Here is a 27,673-nt window from a genome sequence, read left to right as displayed (position 1 = left end):
GCATTGACGAACATACCACCCTCAAAATCGCTTAGGTCACTCATTTTGTCCATTCCAACGTTCAATCAAACAGTAACTGAATGCCTTGATGCCTGTCTGCCTGCTTTATATAGCAAGCCACTGCTACGTGACTCTCTGTCTGTAGGAGCAAACCATTTTCATAAAGTGGGTGATGTACCCAATAATCTTGTAACGGCATTCTTCCTCCTCTTCTGAGGATGAGAAGCGAGAAGGATCGGAGGACCAATGCGCAGCGTGGTAAGTGTCCATAACGTTTATTTACAGGCATAAACTGAACACTACAAAACAATAAACGTGAAATGAACGAAACCGAAACAGTACCGTGTGGCAACAAACACTCACATGGAAACAAACACCCACAGGCTACCTAAGTATGATTCTCAATCAGGGACAACGATTGACAGCTGCCTCTGATTGAGAACCATACTAGGCCGAACTCAAAACCCAACATAGAAAAACAAACATAGACTGCCCACCCAACTCACGCCCTGACCATACTAAAACAAAGAATAAAATAACAGAACTATGGTCAGAACGTGACAAATCTGGATATTGAGTGTGTATTTGCCACCATTGCCAATACAATAAGATATCTGTTAACATTAATCAAATAAATCAAAACAAACTTCTAACTCCTAGCTCTCCGGCCAATTTCGGCAAAAATTATAGACATGTCTATAATCATTATGAATCAACTCAACCATAGTCCTCCTAAAACAAGAAGAACAACTTGCATCTCCAATGTAATCCAGGCTAGGCTAGTTAGCCCTGTGAATTCAGCTAGCTCTACTAACCCATTTAGCCCTAGAAGCACAGCTAGCCCCTCACACCATGAGTCCAACATGGCAACCAACAATGTCGACGACCTAAACCAGAATCAGAGCAAAGGGGTCTTGGAAGCAATCTCTTCCATGAAGACGGACATTTCCCACAAACTCGAAAGTGTTGTAACAGGGATTAGTGAGGTTAAACTTTACCTTAACTCCACGCGTCTTGACAAAGCAGAGGAACGCATTAGCATGGTGGAAGATACTCTAGTCACTGTCAAAACAACGACAGAAACGTTTAAAAACAGGTGGCTGACATTACTTCGAAACTAAGCTCGCTCAAGAACTACCACAGGAGGTCAAATTTGAAACTGGTTCATCTACCCGAAAAAGTGAAAAAATGGTGATGCAGTTGCATCGCTTGAGAAATGGCTACCCCGGCATTTGGGCCGGACACCTTTTCGGACGCCCTGCCCGTTGAAAGAGCCGATTGACTTTCAGCTCCTAAAGGCCCAAGTCCTTATCATGAAGTTTCATAACTTTCAAGACAAAGTCTGACTGTTGTGGAAAGCCAGAGTCAAGGGCAAAGTGATGTACGGGGACCAAGAAATCATGTTCTTCTCTGACATATCAGCGGACCAGCACCAAAAAATAAAAGGCTACGACATGGGTTAAACGCCAGCTCAGGTCCATCCCTCAACATTGCCTGTGGAATAGCTTTCCCAGCTAAACTATGTGTGACGTACAATGGACGGTCACAAAAGTTTGAATCTCCCTCTCAAGCCTAGGCATTCATCTGTGATGTATAACGTGATTCTTCTTTCTAGCCGTGTTGCCGCTGTGAAGTTTATCACCACCCTGGACTACGGAGAATTAAACCACCATGGATTTTGTGACTGGTTACAAGCTAGCAAACTAACGTTAGTCAATTTGTTGGCAGCTAGCTAGCATGACATTTAAGCGAATAATAACTCCTCTGAATAACAGTGTCTTGACAAGTGAGCACATTTTCTATGCCAGGTAAAACCGTACCTCATTAGCTCATTGTTATGAATGTTTCGAAATAAATGTCATTAGAATACAGCTTAAACAAATGCAAATACAGCTACTTATCTGGCTGCACTTTTTGACGTAACTGTAAGTTACCCGTAGTTGGCTAGATAGCAACCAACAGATAAGAACGTTGCCAGCCAACATGGCAATGGAACATTTAGAACGAACGACGGGTTCGCGTCCATAGATAAAGAACAAAAATACTGAACGATTGGCTCACGTCTCACAACTGAACCGATAGACCAGAAGGCTTGGGTAGCAACCCTACATTTGTGTCGGGACTATATATTGTGGAAGGATGAAATAGCATGAATAAATGTATCAAAATCAAGTTTTTCAAGTTTTTATTAAAATATGTCAATCATTACTTGCACATGTTGGTAACCCGTTGTATAAAAGTGATAATGCCTTCAAAGCCAGTGTTTGGGCCTAACAACACACGTGCCAATATATCTTCCAAACACCGGCTTCTCAAATATTAGCACTTAATTAAGCATGTCGCATAGCATTTTGCTAGGTATGCCTATTGTTTGGTTTGTGAGGAATAATAGAGAGAAGGCAGGAGACACTTTGTTTTGTTTAGCATCACTTAGATTAGACTGCTCCCTTTACTGGATCAGTTGTCAACCAGGCTACACTTTACGATTAGGAGGATGTGGGAGGGGAAGCTTTGAGTGTCTCGGTTAGGGAGACAGGGGAATGGGGTTCAGTGTTTTACTGTTAGGAAAGATTTAGTTTTTTTGTTTCAACAGATCTTTACATATTTTCCTCACTACAAAATACTCATGCAGTGCTAGTGGTTACTAAACATATTTTAGATATGCGTTTATACTCTAGCTTATTCCATGTCCATATCTTTAGTTATATGACTTCAAATGCAAAACTGAAATGTACTTTGTCGAATGTCCGTGGAGTTGATAAACTATCCAAGCTTAAACAGGTTATTACTAATCTATTGTGTTCCTACAAGAAACTCACTTGCTGAAGGATGAGCTAATTAAAATATGCAGGAGATGGCAAGCACAAAGTGATGGCATCCTGTTTCTCCTCTCATTCTCATGGTATTATGGTTTTAATTAAAATGGAAAATAGTATAACTGATACAGCTGGGTAGATACATTTTGACACAGGAAACTCTTTTGAATGAGCGTATTAATCTGGTTAATGTATATGGTCCAACTGATGATAATCTCAAATTATCTGAGAATTTCTTTCTATTCGTAGTATAGCCTCCCTTTCTGGTAAAGTCCTAATGGCAGGGGATTTTAATTGCACTTTTGATCCTCATCTCGATCACTCCACTTGCAGAGTAGAAAGAAATTACAGCATTTCATTAAGAATACAGAACAAGGTTTTTACATATCTTGGTATTAAAATCACACCAGAAATTAGCTGATGGAGTAGTACAGCAAATGATGAACCCATGGTAACGGGTGTAACAAAATCCGTCAACAGATGGACATCATTACAGCCTACATCTATTATTGGTAGAATAAATATCATTAATATGAATATTTTGACCCAATATCTTCATCTATTTCAATCAATTCCTCTGGCTCCACCACCTTTATTTTTCCCAAAGATCAGAAAGATACTAACATTTTATCTGGAGCAACAGAAAACCAAGGCTTAGACTTTCTCTTATTTATTTTCCCTAAAACAGAGGGGGTTAAAACTTTCAAACCTACAGTGGCATTACTGGTCTCCACAACTGAGGGCTTCAATGTTTTGGTTTTCCAGGGAACCATACTTACCCTGGCTGCAAACTGAACTCTTATCCACGAAAGGCTTAACTTTGGATCAATATTTGTACTCTGCTCCCTTTCAGAAACTAAGAAGAACACTACTAATCCTTTTGGTAAAAACAACCTATCTACAGTGCCTTGCGAAAGTATTCGGCCCCCTTGAACTTTGCAACCTTTTGCCACATTTCAGACTTCAAACATAAAGATATAAAACTGTATTTTTTTTGTGAAGAATCAACAAGTGGGACACAATCATGAAGTGGAACGACATTTATTGGATATTTCAAACTTTTTTAACAAATCAAAAATTGGGTGTGCAAAATTATTCAGCCCCCTTAAGTTAATACTTTGTAGCGCCACCTTTTGCTGCGATTACAGCTGTAAGTCGCTTGGGGTATGTCTCTATCAGTTTTGCACATCGAGAGACTGAAATTCTTTCCCATTCCTCCCTGCAAAACAGCTCGAGCTCAGTGAGGTTGGATGGAGAGCATTTGTGAACAGCAGTTTTCAATTCTTTCCACAGATTCTCGATTGGATTCAGGTCTGGACTTTGACTTGGCCATTCTAACACCTGGATATGTTTATTTTTGAACCATTCCATTGTAGATTTTGCTTTATGTTTTGGATCATTGTCTTGTTGGAAGACAAATCTCCGTCCCAGTCTCAGGTCTTTTGCAGAATCCATCAGGTTTTCTTCCAGAATGGTCCTGTATTTGGCTCCATCCATCTTCCCATCAATTTTAACCATCTTCCCTGTCCCTGCTGAAGAAAAGCAGGCCCAAACCATGATGCTGCCACCACCCTGTTTGACAGTGGGGATGGTGTGCTCAGGGTGATGAGCTGTGTTGCTTTTACGCCAAACATAACGTTTTGCATTGTTGCCAAAAAGTTCAATTTTGGTTTCATCTGACCAGAGCATCTTCTTCCACATGTTTGGTGTGTCTCCCAGGTGGCTTGTGGCAAACTTTAAACAACACTTTTTATGGATATCTTTAAGAAATGGCTTTCTTCTTGCCACTCTTCCATAAAGGCCAGATTTGTGCAATATACGACTGATTGTTGTCCTATGGACAGAGTCTCCCACCTCAGCTGTAGATCTCTGCAGTTCATCCAGAGTGATCATGGGCCTCTTGGCTGCATCTCTGATCAGTCTTCTCCTTGTATGAGCTGAAAGTTTAGAGGGACGGCCAGGTCTTGGTAGATTTGCAGTGGTCTGATACTCCTTCCATTTCAATATTATCGCTTGCACAGTGCTTGGGATGTTGCACAGTCCTTGGGACTGCTTTTTGTATCCAAATTCCGGCTTTAAACTTCTTCACAACAGTATCTCGGACCTGCCTGGTGTGTTCCTTGTTCTTCATGATGCTCTCTGCGCTTTTAACGGACCTCTGAGACTATCACAGTGCACGTGCATTTATACGGAGACTTGATTACACACAGGTGGATTGTATTTATCATCATTAGTCATTTAGGTCAACATTGGATCATTCAGAGATCCTCACTGAACCTCTGGAGAGAGTTTGCTGCACTGAAAGTAAAGGGGCTGAATAATTTTGCATGCCCAATTTGTCAGTTTTTGATTTGTTAAAAAAGTTTGAAATATCCAATAAATGTCGTTCCACTTCATGATTGTGTCCCACTTGTTGTTGATTCTTCACCAAAAAAATACAGTTTTATATCTTTATGTTTGAAGCCTGAAATGTGGCAAAAGGTCGCAAAGTTCAAGGGGGCCGAATACTTTCGCAAGGCACTGTATATGGCACGAAGTGCAGCAACATTGTTTGAATCCCCTGAATTATCCAGTTGTACACCAATTTTGTACAATTTCACACCTGATAAAAATGACTTGGAGTTTAAAGACTGGGAAAGAAAAGGTATTGTTAAAGTAATGGACATATACAATGGAAAAGGGCTCATGTCGTTTGAAGAACTAAAGGGCATATTGAACTTACCAGAAAAGCATTTTTTCAAAAACATACAATTGAGAAGCTTTATTTTTTCCAGTCCAAAGCAATCTGCCCTACAACCTCATTTGACCACTTTAGAAATGTTCTCTGTTGATATGTGTTATGGGAGAGGTCACATGATGTTACTATATGGGAAAATGGTAGCTACTCATAATGACAACTCTGATAGTAAGATACGTCAGTGGATACAAGATATGCAAGAAGATATTTCCGAAGAGGACTGGGGTATGATCTGCTCTTGAGCTCAGATACAGACACTAAACACTCGCCGGAAATTGTTGCAAAACAATTGGATAATGAGAACATACATGTATATCACCGTTGTTAAACTTCCCAAATTTTACCCTAAAATCCAAGACCTGTGTCTTAAAAGTAACATGCATCTACAGTAGGAACCTTGTATCAGTGCTTGTGGGAGTGTGCTGAGATATAAAAGTTAGGGAGCTCAGTTCTGGGCTACATCTCTGAGATGACCTTCATCCCAATACCAATAATCCCTAAATTTTGCATCTTCAATTTTTGTCAGAGAATGTGTCTTTACATAGGAGAGAAAAGAAAACAGTTGACTAGACGTTCAAATGCTCTCCACTGGAAGTATGTCAATTCCCCTCGTCATTGGTTAAAATACACTGCTCAAAAAAATAAAGGGAACACTTAAACAACACAATGTAACTCCAAGTCAATCACACTTCTGTGAAATCAAACTGTCCACTTAGGAAGCAACACTGATTGACAATACATTTAATGTGCTGTTGTGCAAATGGAAAAGACAACAGGTGGAAATTATAGGCAATTAGCAAGACATCCTCAATAAAGGAGTGGTTCTGCAGGTGGTGACCACAGACCACTTCTCAGTTCCTATGCTTCCTGGCTGATGTTTTGGTCACTTTTGAATGCTGGAGGTGCTTTCACTCTAGTGGTAGCATGAGACGGAGTCTACAACCCACACAAGTGGCTCAGGTAGTGCAGCTCATCCAGGATGGCACATCAATGCGAGCTGTGGCAAGAAGGTTTGCTGTGTCTGTCAGCGTAGTGTCCAGAGCATGGAGGCGCTACCAGGAGACAGGCCAGTACATCAGGAGACGTGGAGGAGGCCGTAGGAGGGCAACAACCCAGTAGCAGGACCGCTACCTCCAACTTTGAGGAGCACTGCCAGAGCCCTGCAAAATGACCTCCAGCAGGCCACAAATGTGTATGTGTCTGCTCAAACGGTCAGAAACAGACTCCATGATGGTGGTATGAGATGGGGGTTGTGCTTACAGCCCAACACCGTGCAGGACGTTTGGCATTTGCCAGAGAACACCAAGATTGGCAAATTCGCCACTGGCGCCCTGTGCTCTTCACAGATGAAAGCAGGTTCACACTGAGCACATGTGACAGACGTGACAGAGTCTGGAGACGCCGTGGAGAACGTTCTGCTGCCTGCAACATCCTCCAGCATGACCGGTTTGGCGGTGGGTCAGTCATGGTGTGGGGTGGCATTTCTTTGGGGGGCCGCACAGCCCTCCATGTGCTCGCCAGAGGTAGCCTGACTGCCATTAGGTACCGAGATGAGATCCTCAGACCCCTTGTGAGACCATATGCTGGTGCGGTTGGCCCTGGGTTCCTCCTAATGCAAGACAATGCTAGACCTCATGTGGCTGGAGTGTGTCAGCAGTTCCTGCAAGAGGAAGGCATTGATGCTATGGACTGACCCGCCCGTTCCCCAGACCTGAATCCAATTGAGCACATCTGGGACATCATGTCTCCCTCCATCCACCAACGCCACGTTGCACCACAGACTGTCTAGGAGTTGGTGGATGCTTTAGTCCAGGTCTGGGAGGAGATCCCTGAGGAGACCATCCGCCACCTCATCAGGAGCATGCCCAGGCGTTATAGGGAGGTCATACAGGCACATGGAGGCCACACACACTACTGAGCCTCATTTTGACTTGTTTTAAGGACATTACATCAAAGTTGGATCAGCCTGTAGTGTGGTTTTCCACTTTAATGTTGAGTGTGACTCCAAATCCAGACCTCCATGGGTTGATAAATTTGATTTCCATTGATAATTTTTGTGTGATTTTGTTGTCAGCACATTCAACTATGTAAAGAAAGTATTTAATAAGAATATTTCATTCATTCAGATCTAGGATGTGTTATTTTAGTGTTCCCTTTATTTTTTTGAGCAGTGTAATTAATGTCAAGCTCTTGAAAAATGTACTTATATTGTGAAAAAGAAAGAGTTTCACGGAATCTGTTTTGGAATTTCTGCAAACCGGTGACATTGTAGAAGCATTGGAATTGTATATTGGAATCGGTATATTCTCTCTTTTTGGATGTGAATATTGGCTATAGTTGAAGCATAATCTGCATTATCTGCGACTGCATATTATTATTTATTTATTTTGACTATTGGGAATGTGAGGATGTATTTTTTTCTGTTTATCTGTTGTTAATGTTGGTTCTTGTTGTTATGTTTTTGTCTTTGTTTTGGGGTTGGGGGGGTGAAAAACAGACATTTTATATTTTATTTATGTAACTGTTGATTGTCCTATTTGAAATAAATAAATAAATAAGTATGTGTAAAAAAAAAATCTAATGAAATAAATAAGAATAAGAATATGTGTAATATAGCATGCACTCTTCAAGGGGAACTTGGTAAATCATAATCCTGCTGATGTCATTTAGTTTTATGGCCACCTGACACACAACTCACGCTGTCAAGCTCTCTAATGAATCTCATATGAATATGATCAGCGATTAAATGAGGGGGATCTTAATATCGGAAACAGAATTAAAAAGATTCCTGTTCAAAACGATCATGAGGAAGCACACCAGTTATAAGGACATTTCCACCAGTTTCAAATATAACTATGACTCACATATTACCATGAAGAGGACTGTATAGACAAAGACTACTCTAAAGTGGTTCACCTTTTACAAAGTTGTTTTAGGGTATATCTGCACAATACAACCTGAGGCAATAGTCAGCACATGGTTAAAAACTGGACGAAACAGAGGTTACAGTACAGACTTTAGGGCATGGAGACGATTTAAGATGCATTATAAACTGGGAGGTTCAAGCACTGAATGCTGATTGGCTGACAACACATTCATTTCTACTGCTCTAATTATGTTGGTAACCATTTTATAATAGCAATAAGCTATCTCGGGGGTTTGTGGTATATGGTCAATATACCACGAATAAGAACTCAGCGATGCGTCATACATAAGAACAGCCCTTAGCCATGGTATAATGGCCCTATACCACACCCCCTTAGGCCTTATTGCTTAATTAGCACTCCCTAATGACACGGATCAAGTGAATAAGCATTGATGCTCTTGGCCTAGTTCAGATACTGTTTCCTTGGTGCCGCAGCTTTTCTGTATCGGTTTGACCCTCTTTAAACTGGCCCGTGTTTGTTCCCTTTTCTTTCATTTGTTCCTGCTCGTTCAGTGCGCTTCGTAGTGGCCTCCTCTCTCTGGGAGTGTGTGCAGCCATTGAAGACATAATAAAAATATATATTTGTACCGAGTGGCATTTCCTTTGATGTAAGAAGCTGCTTCCAACATGCCGTTATGTACAGGCCCCTAGGGGCTTGATGGAGGTTAAACTCCTTTAGAGTTTAACCTTACAAGAGAAAGGTGTTCCAGGCTTCTTTTCCCTACATTACTGTAAATCAATAGGACTAAAATAGTGAGCCATAAACAGTGTATCGTTACAGCTCAAAAGTCACTATTTGATCATATACAAAGTACTTGGGAACCAAACAGTTGAAGTAAGTTACTTTGGGATAGCAACAACATTCACATGAGACTCAAAGGAAACTTCATATCTGAACATTTTCTCTGGACCTGGATTGATCTTACATTAAGGTGATTTTGGCTCGCAATTCAGATAAGTCACACTCTCAGTAACAGTAGCAGGATCGGACTAAACGAGAAACATCCTGCCGAATACGCCAAATGGAATACCTTGATCAAAGGTTTATGGGCAATCCCACACACTTCATAAAGATTTTAGAGAACAAATAATGAAACGGTTGAACAATCTTCATCCCTGAATAAAAGCCCACTGCACAGACAATATGGATTGACGTCTTTGAGACATCCATTTCCTAAAGTAAAGTTGTTGCCTTGAGTTTAGTTAATAACTTTGTCATTATCAGCTGCAGTGGCTTTGTGAGAGCTTAGTAAAGTGGTGAGGAGAGGAAATATCCACTCCTAGAATCCTGGGTTCCTCTACACACACACACACACACGCACACACGCACGCACACACACACACACACATGCACGCACGCATGCACGCACGCACGCACACACACACACACACACACACACACACACAAACAAACACACAAACACACAAACACACACACACTCCTTTAATCCTTGGCTCCTATCCATGCTTCAGAGCCAGAGAACTTCTCCAGTCAGTCAGAGCCTGTGTGTGTGTGAGTGAGTGCGTGTGTGTATCTGTGCGTGCGTGCATGAGTGTGTGTGCGTGTGTGAGTGTGATGTACTCCTCCAGTCAAGCTCTCATCTGCCAGTACGACTCCCTCACATCAGTAATTGCTGCAGACCAACCATGTATTTATGTAAGGCCCCTAAAAATCAATACTTCCAACCAAAACACCTCTTCACTGTGTTTGTGTGTGTGCGTGTGCTTGTGCGTGTGCGTGCCTGACTGTGTGTGTGTGTGCGTGCGTGCGTGTTTGTGTGGGTGAGGATGTGCAGGTATGTGCCTGTGCTCATTCCTGCACGTGTGGATGCGTGTGACTCTGCTGACTATTTTTAAACAGCTACAGTATGACATCCTTAACCCATCGTCTGCTCTAAAGGAGCCTACTTGGGCGCCCCAAATATTCAAACAATTGACAAATTCTAAAAGGATTCTTGATTATGGTGATATTATTTATCAAAGTGCAGCTGATGCTACTCTTAAACCTTTGGATGCCATCTACCATAGTGCCCTTCGTTTTGTTACAGGTGACAGTTTTGATACTCATCACTAAATCCTGTATCAAAAAGTTCACTGGACTTTGCTAAAGATCCGTAGATCTCTACATTACTCTAATTTTGATCACAAGGCCCTACTTCATGAACTTCTGTCTTATCTAACTTTGCTGTTGAAGTATAGACACCTAAGTTGCTTAACCCGTTCACAGGATTGGTTAAGTCTGCTGAGGGGCGCACTGGTCTAAGGCACTGGATCTCAATGCTAGAGGCCTCACTAAGACCCTGGTTCAAGTCCAGGCTTCATCACAACCGGCTGTGATTGGGAGTTCTATAGGGCGGCGCACAATTGGCCCAGCATCATCTTTCGTTATTTGTGGAAGAATGTAGTTGTTTTTCTGGGTGATATGTGAGGTTTTATTTGTGCTTACCATATCTGTGTTTTTGTATTTAGTGTGTGTGTATATATATATATATATATATATATATATATATATATATATATATATATATATATATATATATATATATATGATGGTAACACCTAAATACTAGAAAATATAAAGGGATCAACAACATTGCATGCACTCTGCATTACTGGCCTGTATGACAGAGTGAAAACAGGGAAGCTTGTTTAAAACAATATCCACTCCAAATTATGCATTCTGTTTACAACAAGGCTGTTAAGTAATACTGCAAGACAATGTGGCAAAGACATTAACTTTTTGGCCTAAAAGAAAAACTGCAGGTTTGAGTCAAATGCAATACAACACAACACAAAGTGAAAGCCTCTGTATTTTCAAGTATTGTGGTGGCAGCATCATGTTATGGGTATGCTTGTCACCGGCAGGGACTGGGAAGTTTGTTGGGATCAAAAGAAATATGAAAAAACCAAAGCCCATGTGAAAATTGAGTCTGATAGTTATTTTTCTGCGATACATTTACAAAAATGCTTGCAGTATGTCAAAGCCACAACAGAATGTCTTTCCAATAGGTGTTGAGTGTCCCTAGGTGGTCTAGTGTCAGTCCTACTAAAGAATTGCTTGAAAATCAGAGACAAGGTTTGAATATTGCTGTCCATCACTGATACCTAACCAAATTTACTGAGCTTGACGAATTTTGACAAAAAACAATGGAGCGAATTGTGCAAAGTTAGAAGGTAGAATATTATTCCAAGTGATTCACAGCTGTAATGGCTGTCAAGTTCTTCCACTAAGTCTTAACTACTGGGTGTGAAGACATGCAATCAAGACATCATCAGTTTTTTTGGGGGGGGGGGGTTCTTCTATAACATTATTTTACTTTGAATATGTGGAGTTGGTTGTGTAGATCCGTAGATAAAAACATCTAAATGAATACTTTAATTTAATTTTAATGCAGCAAAATGTGAAGACCGTGCAAGAGGTGTGTACACATTCACCTGGCACTGTATATTACCACTCAACAACTGCGTTACAAAGAGGGCTAAAGTGGACAAGACATCAATAAAGCATAAAGTTCCTTCATCTATAAGAATAATGAATGCAGCCGCTCCAGTGTATAGCTAGCTGTAAGATGGATCTCTGTGTTAGTGTTCATCCTATTTCTGTGGAATATACTGAGTCATTGATCTAACTCCTCTATTCTCCATTTCCACTCCCTCTTCAAAGCTGTGTGCTCAAATAATCTCCCCAGAAACCAAACTGAGTCTCTCTATATCCTTCAGGCTAAAACCATGAGAACACCCAAAAAGGTCAAATGCAAAAATCTAATGTTCTGCTACGCATATAAACAAAGCTGTCCAAAAAGTTTGTCCTAAATGTATTCAAACTATTTACAAAACATCCATTATGTTCATACCACACTGTTCTTATAAAGGGCAACAACAGGGTGAGATATTGATAACTGCACAACAGTGAATATATTTTCATAATATAAAATAAGTATACTGTATATGCTTCTATATATCCAGTGAAGATCAAATTACTTTTCATTAAACTGAGACACAATACCATCCCTTTAGGGTGGTTTCTTTCATTTGACTGAAAAATGTTCAACCTCCAAAACTCATCACAGTTCATTTCACAGGCAATAAAGTATACACAGTCCATCGCTGCAATCGATCAAAGGGGAAACAAATGATTTAACCCTACCTTAACTGACAGAAACTAGCTAGCAGCTCTATGAAATTCAGAGGCATTACTTTATCTGGCCCACATTATATTCTATCAGAAAAGTTGAACAAGTACAGACCAGTGTCAATCTTGAGTGTGTTGTCAGGTTTTAGAAAGAGCACTCCATGAACAGATCCTAAAGTATTTTGATGACAATAACATTTTGTATGACCTTCAGTCCGGTTTTAGACAATCCTATTCTACTGACACCTGTTTACAATACTTGGTTAGTCCTCAACTGGCAGCTTCATTAAATAGTGCCCACAAAACACCAGTCTCAATGTCAACAGTGAAGAGGCGACTCCGGGATGCTGACCTTTTAGGCAGAGTTGCAAAGACAAAGCCATATCTCAGACTGGCCAATAAAAATAAAAGATTAAGATGGGCAAAAGAACACAGACACTGGACAGAGTAACTCTGCCTAGAAGGCCAGCATCCCGGAGTCGCCTCTTCACTGTTGACGTTGAGACTGGACAGAGGAACTCTGCCTAGAAGGCCAGCATCCCGGAGTTGCCTCTTCACTGTTGACGTTGAGACTGGTGTTTTGAGGGCACTATTTAATGAAGCTGCCAGTTGAGGACTTGTGAGGAGTCTGTTTCTCAAACTAGACAATCTAATATACTTGTTCTCTTGCTTGGTTAGTGGCTGTTTGTGCTGTTCTGCGAAGGGAGTAGTACACAGCACTGTACGAGATCTTCAGTTTCTTGGGGATTTCTCACATGGAATAGCCTTCATTTCTCAGAACAAGAATAGACTGACGAGTTTCAGAAAAAAGTTATTTGTTTATGGACATTTTGAGCCTGTAATCTATCTCACAAATGCTGATGCTCCAGATACTCAACTAGTCTAAAGAAGGCCAGTTTTATTGCTTCTTTAATCAGACAACAGTTTTCCACTGTGCTAACATAATTGCAGAAGGGTTTTCTAATGATCAATTAGCCTTTTAAAATTATACACTTGGATTAGCTAACACAACATGCCATTGGAACACAGGAGTGATGGTTTCTGATAATGGGCCTCTGTACACCTATGTAGACATTCCATCAAAATCAACCGTTTCCAGCTACAATAGTCATTTACAACATTAACAATGTACACACTGTATTTCTGATCAATTTTATGTTATTTTAATATAGAAAAAATGTTTTTCTTTCAAAAACAAGGACATTTCTAGTGACCCCAAACTTCTGAACGGTAGTGTGTATCTGACATGTTATAGGTGTCAAATATTTTTAAGCCGTTTTGTTTCAAAGACTACCAAGATTTGTTTAAGACTACCAAGAAGCACACTGTGTTACCCCGATTTAGCCCACTGCAGTAAAAGGTTAACATTTATTTAGGCAATGTGGAGTCCCACTCTAATTCTTTGTTACCCCATATTGTATGGAGATAAACTATTAACATATTACAGGCCCACAGGTGAAATACAATATGCAAGGACAAGAATACAAATATGTTTTTTATTATGAGAAGTAAAGCCTTGTTGGTGGTCTAAAGAGATGCTGGCTAGATTATCAACAATCAGGAGTAACAAGTTCTTCTCTTTGAGCACAGTACCGTATGAGTATTTGGTCATCCTGCACCCAGAGAACCTGAAAATCAGCCAACACATCTTTGCCATGAAGATTGGTCACTGTCACGTGTTGTCCTCATCACCATGGCAACATGTGTTTCCAACGGACAGTTGGTGTTTGACCCCTTGAAAGTACACCCCCACAACGCCCACAAATTCTGCACAGGCAAACATAATGTGCATAATTTCTGACTTAGCCTACTGAGCATATCCCGGATTCTTTAAATATCTTCATTTGTATTCACTCAAGTATTTCCACAGAAATGGAAAGCAAGCCATCACCTTGAGGCTATGAGATGTCAATGTTTCCTCTGCATCTAGAAGGGGAGCAACAGACATATCAAAATAGCCTTGCAGGCTGTCAGTGTCATTATTAATACACTGCTGTTATTTAAAACCTCTTAAGCTGACAGTCCCTGAAATCGGGCACTAGAATTACTTTTAAAAATATATTTTTTTTTACGTTAACATTTTATACAGTGGCAAGAAAAAGTATGTGAACCCTTTGGAATTACCTGGATTTCTGCATAAATTGGTCATAAAATGTGATCTTATCTTCATCTAAGTCACAACAATAGACGAACACAGTCTGCTTAAATTAATAACACACAAACAGTTATACATTTTCATGTTTTTATTCAACACACCTTGAAAACATTCACAGTGCAGGGTGCAAAAAGTATGTGAACCCTTGGATTTAATAACTGGTTGACCCTCCTTTGGCAGCAATAACCTCAACGTTTTCTGTAGTTGTGGATCAGACCTGCACAACGGTCAGGAGGAATTTTGGACCATACCTCTTTACAAAACTCTTTCAGTTCAGCAATATTCTTGGAATGTCTGATGTGAACCACTCTCTTGAGTTCATGCCACAGCATCTCAATCAGGTTGAGGTCAGGACTCTGACTGGGCCACTCCAGAAGGTCAGGACTCTGACTGGGCCACTCCAGAAGGTCAGGACTCTGACTGGGCCACTCCAGAAGGTCAGGACTCTGACTGGGCCACTCCAGAAGGTCAGGACTCCGACTGGGCCACTCCAGAAGGTCAGGACTCTGACTGGGCCACTCCAGAAGGTCAGGACTCTGACTGGGCCACTCCAGAAGACATATTTTCTTCTGTTGAAGCCATTTTGTTGTTGATGTACTTCTGTGTTTTGGGTCGTTGTCCTGTTGCATCACCCAACTTCTGTTGAGCTTCAATTCACGGACAGATAGCCTCACATTCTCCTGGAAAATGTCTTGATAAATTTGGGAATTCATTTTTCTGTCGATGATAGCAAGCTGTCCAGGCCCTGAGGCAGCAAGCAGCACCAAACTACGATGCTCCCTCCACCATACTTTACAGTTGGGATGCAGTTTTGATGTTGGTGTGCTGTGCCTTTTTTTCTCCACACATAATGTTGTGTGTTCCTTCCAAACAACTCAACCTTAGTTTAATCTGTCTACAGAATATTTTGCCAGTAGTGCTGTGGAACATCCAGGTGCTCTTTTGTGAACTTCAGAAGTGCAGCAATGTTTTTTTGGACAGCAGTGGCTTCTTCCGTGGTATCCTCCCATGAATGCCATTTTTTTTTGTGTTTTACATATCGTAGACTCGTCAACAGAGATGTGAGCATGTTCCAGAGATTTCTGTAAGACTAGTTGACACTCTTGGATTCTTCTTAACCTCATTGAGCATTCTGTGATGTGCTCTTGCAGTCATCTTTGCAGGATGACCACCCCTAGGGAGAGTAGCAACAGTGCTGAACTTTATCATTTGATCATTTGTCTTACCGTGGACTGATGGACATCAAGGCTTTTAGAGATACTTTTGTAACCCTTTCCAGCTTTATGTAAGTATTCTGAGATCAATGTTGTTTGAGGCATAGTTCACATCAGGCAAAACTTCTTGTCAATACCAAACTCAAGGGCCTCCCGGGTGGTGCATTAGTCTAAGGCACTGCATCACAGTGACCGGGAGGCCCATGGGGCAGCGCACAATTGGCCCAGCATCGTCCGGGTTAGGGAGGGTTTGGCCGGCAGGGATATCCTTGTCTCACTTGCTACTCCTGTGGTGGGCTGGGTGCAGTGCATGCTGACCAGGTTGTCAGGTGTACAATGTTTCATCCAACACATTGGTGCGGCTTGGTTGTGCATTATGTCAAGAAGCAGCACGGCTTGGTTGGGTTGTGTTTTGGAGGACGCATGGCTCTCAACCTTTGCCTTTCCCGAGTCTGTATGGGAGTTGCAGCGATGAGACAAGACTGTAACTACTACCAATTGGATACCACGAAATTGGGGTAAAATAAAAATAGAAAACTCAAATTTTGTGAATGGTTTTTACATTGCAGGGCAGGGCAGCCCTAACCAACATCTCCAATCTTGTCTCATTGATTGGACTCCAGGTTAGCTGACTCCTCCAATTAGCTTTTGAGAAGTCATAAGCCTAGGGGTTCACATACTTTTTCCAACCTACACTGTGAATGTTTAAATGATTTATTCAATATAGACAAGAAACATACAATAGTATGTTCGTTATTAATTTAAGCACACTGTGTTTGCCTATTGTTTTGACAGATGAAGATCAGATGCAATTTTATGACCAAGTTATGCAGAAATTCAGTAAATTCCACATACTTTTTCTTGCCATTTTAAGTCAGAAGACAGCCATCCAGACCTTCCTATGACAATAAGTAAAGAAGTCATTTTGTGTGTAAGTCAATCATTTGTTTTATGTCGGAGGCAGACACATTGCATATTCTCAGAACAACAATATTGAGCCCCAGACATAGCCCTTCTCCCCTTGTCTGTTAAAATGGCCCAAATGTTGATTTACACTACCGTTCAGAAGTTGGGGGTCACTTAGAAATGTCCTTGTTTTTGAAAGAAAATAATTTTTTGGTCCATTAAAATAACAACAAATTGATCAGAAATACAATGTAGACATCGTTACTGTTGTAAATGACTATTGTAGCTGGAAACGACTTATTTGTAATGGAATATCTACATAGGCGTTCAGAGGCTCATTATCAGCAACAATCACTCCTGGGTTCCAATGGCACTTTGTGTTAGTTAATCCAACTTTAGAATTTTAAAAGGGTAATTGATCATTCGAAAACTCTTTTGCAATTAAGTTCTATAACACTGCTGAACAATTAATCAAATGGCCACCGGACTATTACATTGACCTTGTTTGTTTTGTACACTGCTGCTACTCGCTGTTTATTATCTATGCATAGTCACTTCACCCCTACCTACATGTACAAATGATGTCTAACCTGTACCCCTGCACACTGACTCAGTACCCCCCGTTTGTAGCCTTGTTATTGTTATGTTATTGTGTTACTTTTAATTATTTTTTACTTTAGTTTATTTGGTAAATATTTTCTTAACTCGGCTTAAACTGCACTGTTGGATAAGGGCGTGTAAGTTAGCATTTCACGGTAAGGTCTACACTTGTTGTATTCAGCCCATGTGGCAAATAAAGTTTGATTTGATTTGAAACAAGCCTAAACATTTCACAGACAGGTGTTGATTTTTTTAATTTTCTTTAATGTATTGGCAAAAGATGAGCACAGAGGAGATTCCAGGACTGCCCTAACAGGTGTCAGAAGGTCTTTAGGACTCCTCCTTCTCGTCTCCGTGTGTGATGATGTAACACAGTGACTTGTAGTCAATGTTGCCGGCCACGTCAATTGGAGCCACAGAGAAGGCCTGGTCCACCTGATGATTTCATCAGGAGAGGACAGTGGGGTTAGGCAACTCATTGGGAACGGATCCAAAAAAATGTGCATAGATATTGATTCTACTGTCCATGTAGGACTGCACTACTGATCACTCTAGCAATTTGTCAACTGTGTGATTTTTAAAATGTATTCTTCTTGTTAAGGAGGTAAGAAGGAGTTAGACATTACCAACCTAATCTGCTGTGAATTTGATTTGACTTGATTTGAAACCCAGATTTGTCCGTTGGACTGCCAGATGGTGAAGCGTGATTCATCATTCGTGAGAATGCGTTTCCACTGCTCCAGAGTCCAATGGTGGCGAGCTTTACACCACTCCAGCCGACACTTGCCATTGCGCATGGTGATCTTAGGCTTGTGTGTGACTGCTCGGCCATGGAAACCCATTTCCTGAAGCTCCTGACAAACAGTTCTTGTGCTGACATTGCTTCATTGAGGCAGTTTGGAACTCGGTAGTGAGGACAGACAAGTTTTACGCACTACGCACTTTAGCACTTGGCAGTCCCTTTCTGTGAGCTTGTGTGAGACTAGTCAAGGATCATATCACCTCCACCTTACCTGTCACCCTAGACCCACTGCAATTTGCATACCACCCCAATAGGTCCACAGACGATGCAATCGAGGAATACCTATGTAAGAATGCTGTTCATTGACTACAGCTCAGCATTCAACACCATAGTACCCTCCAAGCTCATCATTAAGCCCACCCTGTGTGATTGGATCCTGGACTTCCTGACAGGCTGCCCCCAGGTGGTGAAGGAAACAACATCTCCACTTTGCTGATCCTCAACACTGGGGCCCCACAAGGGTGCGTGCTAAGCCCCCTCCTGTACTCTCTGCTCAACCATGACTGCGTGGCCATGAATGCCTCCAACTCGATCATCAAGTTTGCAGATGACAAAACAGTAGTGGGCCTGATCACCAACAATGATGAGACAGCCTATAAGGAGGAGTTGAGGGTACTCGGGAGTGTGGTGTCAGGAAAACAACCTCCCACTCAATGTCAACAAAACAAAGGAGATGATCGTGGAATTCAGGAAACAGCAGAGGGAGCACCCACCTATCCACATCGACTGGACAGCAGTGGAGAAGGTGAAAAGTTTTACGTTCCTCGGCATACACATAATGGACAAACTGAAATGGTCCACCCACACAGACAGTGTGGTGAAGAAAGCGCAACAGCGCCTCTTCAACCTCAGGAGGCTGAACAAATTTGGTTTGTCACCTAAAACCCTCACAAACTTTTACAGATGCACAATTGAGAGCATCATGTATCACCGCCTTGTACGGCAACTGCACCGCCCACAACCGCAGGGCTCTCCAGAGGGTGGTGCCATCTGCACAAAGCATCACTGGGGGCAAACTACAGCACCCTTCACAGGAAGGCCAAAAAGATCATCAAGGACAACAACCACCCAATCCATTCCCTGTTCCATCTAGAAGGTGGGGTCAGTACAGGTGCATCAAAGCTGAGACTGAGAGACTGAAATATAGCTTCTATCTCAAGGTCATCAGACTGTTAAAAAGCCATCATTAGTACATAGATGCTGCTGCCTACATACAGACTTGAAATCATTGGCCATTCTAACAAATCACTAGTCATTTTATTAATGCCACTTTAATAAGGATGTTTACATATATGGCATTATTCATCCCATATGTATATATTGTATTTTATACCGTCTATTGAATCTTACCTATGCCGCTCTGTCATTGTTCATCCATATATTTATATGTACATATTCTTATTCCATCCCTTTACTTAGATTTGTGTGTATTCGGTAGTTGTTGTGAAATTGTTAGATTCCTTGTTATATATTACTGCACGGTCGGAACGTGAAGCACAAGCATTTCGCTGCACTCACATTAACATCTACTAACCATGTGTATGTGACCAATAAAACTTGATTTGATTTGTGGCCTACCACTTCGCAGTTGAGCCGTTATTACTCCTAGACGTTTCCACTTCACAATAACAGTACTAACAGTTGACCGGGTCAGATCTAGCAGGCCAGAAATTTGATGAACTGACATATTGGAAAGGTGGCATCCTATGTCGGTGCCATGTTGAAAGTCACTGAGCTCTTTAGTGAGGCCATTCTACTGCCAATATTTGTCTATGGAGATTGCATGGCTGTGTGCTTGATTTCATACACCTGTCAGCAACTAAGGGGTGTCCACATACTTTTGTATAGATAGGGTATCTGAAGATGATAGAAATCTGTTTTTGAAGAGGGTCCATCCTCATTCCTCCCCAATAGTGTAGGAGGAAATGATGAGAACACATCCCCTTAATCCTGGTCTTGTTGTACACACACACTTCAGCCTTCAGAGCAACACAAATTATGGCTTTTGACAACCCTCTCAGGCGCTGGGAGAACGATGCTGTTTGCCTTATCCCCCTGAGTGTCCAATCTGAAAATTGAAAATCAAGTTCTTGGCTATGAGTGTCAATAGTAATTGCCCTGTACGTCCCCTATCACATACCAATGTGCAGTTTGGCCGGCTGAAGTCAAAGCTCCCTGCCTCCCTAATCTGCTGGCTGATGCTGATGATTTTAACATCTCCGACGACCAAAGACAATTCCCGATCCTCATCTAAAGAGATTCTACCTAGCAGAGACCTTATAGAGAGCATAGTACATACAGTATACATACAGCGTTTCAGTGGTATTAGACGTGAGAAAGAACTGAAAGCTCTGTGCATCTTGGCTCCCCTTTAAAGCTTGAGTAATGAGATTTCAAATCATTCAAAATAAGCACATATTGTGAATGATAATTGTGATTCCCACAGCTATTGAAAAGGATGCATTAAAATCTTTTTTAAAAACACAATGGAGATAATATAAGACTGGAAACGATAGGACACTATGAAAAATCTGGGAAACAGGGCCTGGTATTCATAGCTGACTTTGAAAAGGCTTTTGATAAAGTACGACTGAAATATAATTTTGAAGAATCTCTGGGTTAAAGTGATGTATAGTAATGGCTATTTCTCAGAAAGTTTCAAGAGGAGTAAAACAAGGCTGTCCACTATCGACATATCTACTATATATTTTGGCTATCGATATGTTAGCTATTAAAATAATAATCAAGGGGCTAGAAATCCAGGGTTTAAAAACAAAGCTGTCATTGTACGCTGATGATTCATGTTTTCTTTTAAACCCACAATATGGATCCCTCCAAAGCCTCATAGAGGATCTACAAAATGTTTTTTAATTACAAACAAATTATGATAATATTACATATTGGATCACAAAAAAACTCAACTTTAACATTACCTTGTAGTTAATCAATAAAACTTTAACATTACCTTGTAGTTAATCAATAAAACTTTAACATTACCTTGTAGTTAATCAATAAAATGGCTTGACGGGGATGTGGACATACTCTGTATTCATATCCGGAAAGAAGGAAATGATCTCACTACAATATATTTTAATAGAAAGTTAGGAAAAATAGATAAGATCTTACTACCATGGAAATGAAGATTTGTGTAAAAATGCCCCTGATTAACTCTTTAGTCATATCTCAGTTAACCTATTTGCATAAGGCCTTGCCAACACCAAGCAATTTTTTTTTTACAATAACTGGGTCTATTTATATAATGAATATGAATTCAGAGGGCAGAAATGATGAAATATTAAACCTCTAAAAGCTTCAGTCATAAAAATGTTATACTTAAATCCGAACTGGTTCACTATTAGATTAGTAAGAATGTCTCACCCCATGTTCAAGAATGGCATTTTCCCCTTTATTCAGATTACAACCTCTCACTTTCAGTTATTTCAAAAATAAATAATCTCCAAAATATCTATTGTTTTAAACAAGTCATAGAAAGTTAGTTGCAATTTCAGTTTAATCGACCAGAAAAAAACAGAACAAACAATACAACAAATATTATGGTTAATAAACGCAAAACTCAAAAGGGGTGGTAGGTAGCCTAGTGGTTGGAGCGTTGGGCCAGTAACCGAAAGGTTGCTAGATCGAATCCCCGAGCTGACAAGGTAAAACATCTGTTGTTCTACCGCTAAACATGGCAGTTAAACAACTGTTCTTAGGCCGTCATTGTAAATAAGAATTTGTTCTTAACAGACTTGCCCAGTGAAAATATACTGATGAAAAAACTGTATTTATTTTAAGTATAGTTTTTGTCAATTAAATCATAAATAGCAGTGGTGGAGTAATGTCACACATGCATCTAACAAAATATATGGAAATCTCTGCTCTACCCAAAATTACAACCAACTAATTGCAGCATTACCACAAAAATAGAAGAGACAAGTGGAAGGGGCAGACAAGTAAGGAACAAGTAAGGAACTGCAAAGCCCAGTTTAAGGACAAAAAAATGGACAGATGTGCAATATAGATTGCAATATAGTTAGGAAGGGATTTTCGATGTACCTTTTCGATGTACCTATTCCATGGTTTATGAACTGATATACAAAACTATTCAAAACTATATGTTTTTTTACTTTCATTCATTTATTTTTTAAATCAACCAATAGAATGTTATATAAAGTGCATTTGGAAAGTATTCAGACCCTTTGACTTTTTCCAAATGTTGTTAGGTTACAACCTTATTCTAAAATGGATTAAATAAAACATGTCCCTCATCAATCTACACACAATACCACATAATGACAAAGATCGAATCCCAGAGCTGACAAGGTAAAAATCTGTCTTTCTGCCCCTGAGCAAGGCAGTTAACCCACTGTTCCCCGGGCGGCGAAGACGTGGGTGTCGAATAAGGCAGCGCCCCGCACCTCTCTAATTCAAAGGGGTTGGGTTAAATGTGGAAGACACATTTCAGTTGAAGGCATTCCGTTTCCAACTGACTAGGTATCCCCCTTTCCCTCTCCCAAAAACAGGTTTTTAGACATTTTTGCAAATGTTGAAAAAAAAAACGGAAATATCTCATATACATACGTTTTCAGACTCTTTACTCAATGCTTTGATGAAGCACCTTTGGCATCGATTACAGTTTAGAGTCTTAGGCAGAACACCACAAGCTTGGCACACCTGTATTTGGGAAGTTTCTCTCAATCTTGTTTCTCATGGTCTGACAGACTTTAGGTGCCTTTTGGCAAACTCCAAACGGGCTGCCATGGTCCTTTTACTGACAGGTGTGTGCCTTTCCAAATCATGTCCAATTAATTTAATTTATCAAAGGTGGACTCCAATAAAGTTATAGAAACATCTCAAGGATGATGAATGGAAACAGGATGCACCTGAGCTCAATTTCGAGTCTCATAGCAAAGGGTCTGAATACCTATGTAAATAAGTTATTTCTGTTTTTTATTACTAATATATTTGCAACAATTTCAAAAATTCTGTTTTCGCTTTGTCATTATGGGGTATTGTGTGTAGATTGTTGATTTTTTTATTTCTTTAATCCATAGAATAAGGCTGTAATGTAACAAAATGTGATAAAATTCAAGGGGTCTGAATACTTTATGTAAATTGTATGTAGACTAGAGAATGGCGCTGGAGGGTTACCGTTTTACTGGCGTTTTACTGGCTTTTACTGCCTAACAATTGCGCTATTTTGTATTATTTTGTACATAAAGTTTCTGCTAAAGTCTGGTATGACCAAAAAGAGCTTCTGAATATCAGAACAGCGATTACTCACCTCAGACTGGATGAAGGTTGTTTCTTTCGTCTGAAGCAAAGGATATACTGTTGCTATGGACCTGGCCCAAAACCCTGTCATTCGCATGAAGAGAAGACGGAGAGGGGGTGCAGATCCGGGTGCCTTGTAACACGGAACCCAAACCAGCTGCGCAAGTGCGCCATCATGCGCACTCGCAAGTGCGCCATCATGCACCATTGACCCCCTACACAAAACGCGATCACGACACGCAGGTTAGAATATCAAAACAAACTCTGAACCAATTACATTAATTTGGGGACAGGTCGAAAAGCATTAAACATTTATGGCAATTTAGCTAGTTAGCTTGCACTTGCTAGCTAATTTGTCCTGGGATATAAACATTGAGTTTTTATATTACCTGAAATGCACAAGGTTCTCTACTCCGACAATTAATCCACACATAAAACAGTAAACCGAATGGTTTCTAGTCATCTCTCCTCCTTCCAGGCTTTTCATCTTTGAACTTATATGGTGATTGGCATCTAAACTTTCATAGTATTACTACACCGACCGGCAACACAGTTCGTCTTTCAATCACCCACGTGGGTATAACCAATGAGGAGACATGGGTACCTGCTTCAAACCAATGAGGAGATGAGAGAGGCAGGAGAGGCAGGACTTGCAGCGTGATCTGCATCAGAAATAGGAATGACTTCTATTTTAGCCCTTGGCAACGCAGACGCTCGTTGACGCGTGCGAGCAGTGTGGGTGTAATAATTGAATTACATAGATTCATAAATGTATTTTGCGCACACGATGCGAGCGGTGTGGTTAGCCTGTAAGTGATCCATTCTATTTGCTAATGTGAAAACACTGGATAATAAACTGGTTGAGTTCGGTTCAAGACCATCCTACCAATGGAACATTAAAACTGTAATATGATATGTTTCACCGAGTCATGGCTGAATCACGACACGAATAATATACATTTGGCTGGGTTTTCCGTGCATCAGCTAAACCAAACAGCTACTTCCGGTACGACGTGGGGTGGGGGTGCGTGTCTATTTTTCGATAACAGCTGGTGCGCAATGTCTAATATTAAGGAAGTCTCGAGGTATTGCTCGCCTGAGGTAAAGTACATCATGATAAGTTGTAGACGACACCACCTACCAAGAGAGATTTAATCTATATGTTTTGTAGCTGTCCATTTACCACCACAAACTGATGCACTAAGACTGCACTCAACAAGCTATGTAAGGCAATGAGCAAACAAGAAAATGCTCATCCAGATGTGGATGGAGACTTTATTGCAGACAAACTTAAATCTGTTTTAACCTCATTTCTACCAGCATGTCACTAGTGCAACCAGAGGAAAAAATACTCTAGACTACCTTTACTCCAATACAGGACTAAGTTTGAATACTACTACACTGGCTCTGAAGCTCGGCAGATGTGGCAGGGCTTAAAAACTATTACGGACTATTAAAGGAGAACATGGCTGCGAGCTGCCCAGTGATGCAAGCCTACAAGACGGGCTAAATACCTTTTATGCTCGCTTCAAGACAAGCAACACTGAAGCATGCATATGAGAGCACCAGCTGTGCCGGATGACTGTGTGATCACACTCTCCGTAGCCAATGTGAGCAAGACCTTTGAACAGGTCAGACGACAGGCCGCGGGGTCAAATGGATTACCAGGACGTGTACTCAGGGCATGCGTGGACCAACAGGCAAGTGTCTTCACTCACATTTTCAAACTCTCCCTGACTGAGTCTGTAATACCAACATGTTCCAAGCAGACCACCATTGTCCCTGTTCCCAAGAAAACAAAGGTAACCTGCCTAAATGACTACCACCCCGTAGCACTCACCTTGGTAGCCATGAAGTGCTTTGAAAGACTGGTCATGACTCTCATCAACACCATCTTCCCAGAAACCCTAGACCCACACCAATTCGCATACCGCCCAAACATATCCACAGATGATGCAATCTCAATCGCACTCCATACTGCCCTTTCCCACCTGAATAAAAGGAACACCTATGTGAGAATGCTGTTCATTGACTACAGCTCAGCGTTCAACACCATAGTGCCCACAAAGCTCATCACTAAGCTAAGGACCCTGGGACTAAACACCTCCGTCTGCTACTGGATCCTGGACTTCCTGACGGGCCGCCCCCAGGTGGTAAGGGTAGGTTACAACACATCTACCATGCTGATCCTCAACACTCAAGCCCCTCATGGGTGCGTGCTTAGTTCGCTCCTGTCAGGAAGTTAAAGCTTGGTCACAAATGGGTCTTCCAAATGGACAATGACCCCAAGCATACTTCCAAAGTTGTGGCAAAATAGCTTAAGGACAACAAAGTCAAGGTATTGGAGTGGCCATCACAAAGCCCTGACCTCAATCCCATAGAAACAGTGTGTGCGAGCAAGGAGGCCTGCAAACCAGACTCAGTTACACCAGCTCTGTCAGGAGGAATAGGCCTCTACTGGGCTTTTACTTGGATTAAATGTCAGGAATTGTGAAAAACGGAGTTTAAATGTATTTTGCTAAGGTGTGTGTAAAGTTCAGACTTCAACTGTATAAACTAAAAGTATATATGGGGGATTGGAAATAATGCAGATAATTACATTGATGGAAGCTACAATCTATCTGCAATGTCTACCCCCTGAAAACATTGTGATCATCACTGGCTGAAGGAGATGTATTTTCTTATATAGCTGTTTTTATAATTCCGTCTGTCTAAAACACTACCCTGGCACAGATTTGTGTGTAAAGCCTGAGCGGCTTAGCTCATTGTGAGAGAGTCCGATTGCAGTGAGCCAACACCTTCCGTTTTCTTCTCATATCATTGGATACATTCTAAATGAAACTGTATATCTGTTCAAAGAGCCTGAGGCTATTGCTTACAGATGATAAATAGAACAAAATAAAACAACTAGAAATTGAGATCCATTTGTACTATATACTGTACATGAAAACTCCTCACTCTGAAAACTGGGAAATCAATTTGTAGTGCCTTGTCTTCTTTCGTGGGTCACATCATGCAGTCAGTGTGCAAACACAATTCTATGTGCTATGTCTTTTCTCTGAAAGTCATATTTGCTCTTAAGGAATGTGACACAGTCTCATGTAGGTTATGTGGGAGTGACGGGTAGACAGAAGGAAGGAATGGTATAAATAATTAGAGCAATCCCCCTACTTTTTTCAATTTCCGCCTGAAGACATACCCAAATCTAACTGCCTGGAGCTCAGGCACAGAACCAAGGATATGCATATTATTGGTACCATTTGAAAGAAAACACTCTAAAGTTTGTGTAAATGTTAGTTGAATGTAGGAGAATATAACACAGTCTCTCGATGTGCAAAACTGATAGAGACATACCCCAAGCGACTTACAGCTGTAATCGCAGCAAAAGGTGGCGCTACAAAGTATTAACTTAAGGGGGCTGAATAATTTTGCACGCCCAATTTTTCAGTTTTTGATTTGTTAAAAAAGTTTGAAATATCCAATAAATGTCGTTCCACTTCATGATTGTGTCCCACTTGTTGTTGATTCTTCACAAAAAAAATACAGTTTCAGGCTTGAAGCCTGAAATGTGGCAAAAGGTCGCAAAGTTCAAGGGGGCCGAATACTTTCGCAAGGCACTGTATATAGAGTACAGGGAACATAAGGTTGAATATATTATTATAGACCTGCTAGATCTACTGTCTCTATTATATTATGACATTTCAGCTAGATCTACTGTCTCTATTATATTATGACAGACCAGCTAGATCTACTGTCTTTATTATATTACAACAGACCAGCTGTATCTACTGTCTCCATTTCACTTTGGCCATTGTTGTGGGCCTGCCCTCCCCTCCCCTCAACAGCCTCAAATAGGCTCTTTCATTTCACAAATAATGTTTGATATTATTAATTTCAAACAACGGCATTAGCATGAGAAGAACTTACCAGTCCAAAACGATGTCCTCTCCGTTCAAAAAATATTCCTCTATTTGGGAATCGCTAAATGAATTGTCCTCGATCAATTTCTTGTAAAATTGTGTGTACATCTGTATATGACTTATATGACTTAGATTTAGCTTTTCCTGACTTAGTCGCCATACTGATTGATATATAAACAGCTGAATATGCG

At 40.8% G+C, this 27,673-nt stretch overlaps 1 protein-coding gene across 3 annotated transcripts in view; it reads right to left on the bottom strand.

Annotated features, from left to right (window-relative positions):
- LOC109895169 (calcium-binding protein 7) overlaps positions 1-27,673 on the bottom strand; it is a 54,310-nt gene that overhangs the window by 13,086 nt on the left and 13,551 nt on the right. Inside the window, exon 1 of one of the 3 annotated variants that reach the window (XM_031829684.1) lies at positions 1,925-2,081. The exons of the other annotated variants lie outside the window; for them this stretch is intronic. Coding sequence (XP_031685544.1) covers positions 1,925-1,985 — 61 coding nt within the window. The 5' untranslated portion in view covers positions 1,986-2,081. Of the gene's footprint in view, positions 1-1,924; positions 2,082-27,673 lie in introns of those variants that run through there. 3 annotated transcript variants of the gene reach the window in all.

The sequence above is a fragment of the Oncorhynchus kisutch genome, linkage group LG8 (assembly GCF_002021735.2).
Source record: "Oncorhynchus kisutch isolate 150728-3 linkage group LG8, Okis_V2, whole genome shotgun sequence".
Classification (NCBI taxonomy): Eukaryota; Metazoa; Chordata; class Actinopteri; order Salmoniformes; family Salmonidae; genus Oncorhynchus; species Oncorhynchus kisutch.
This window is presented reverse-complemented; position numbering and strand designations above follow the sequence as displayed.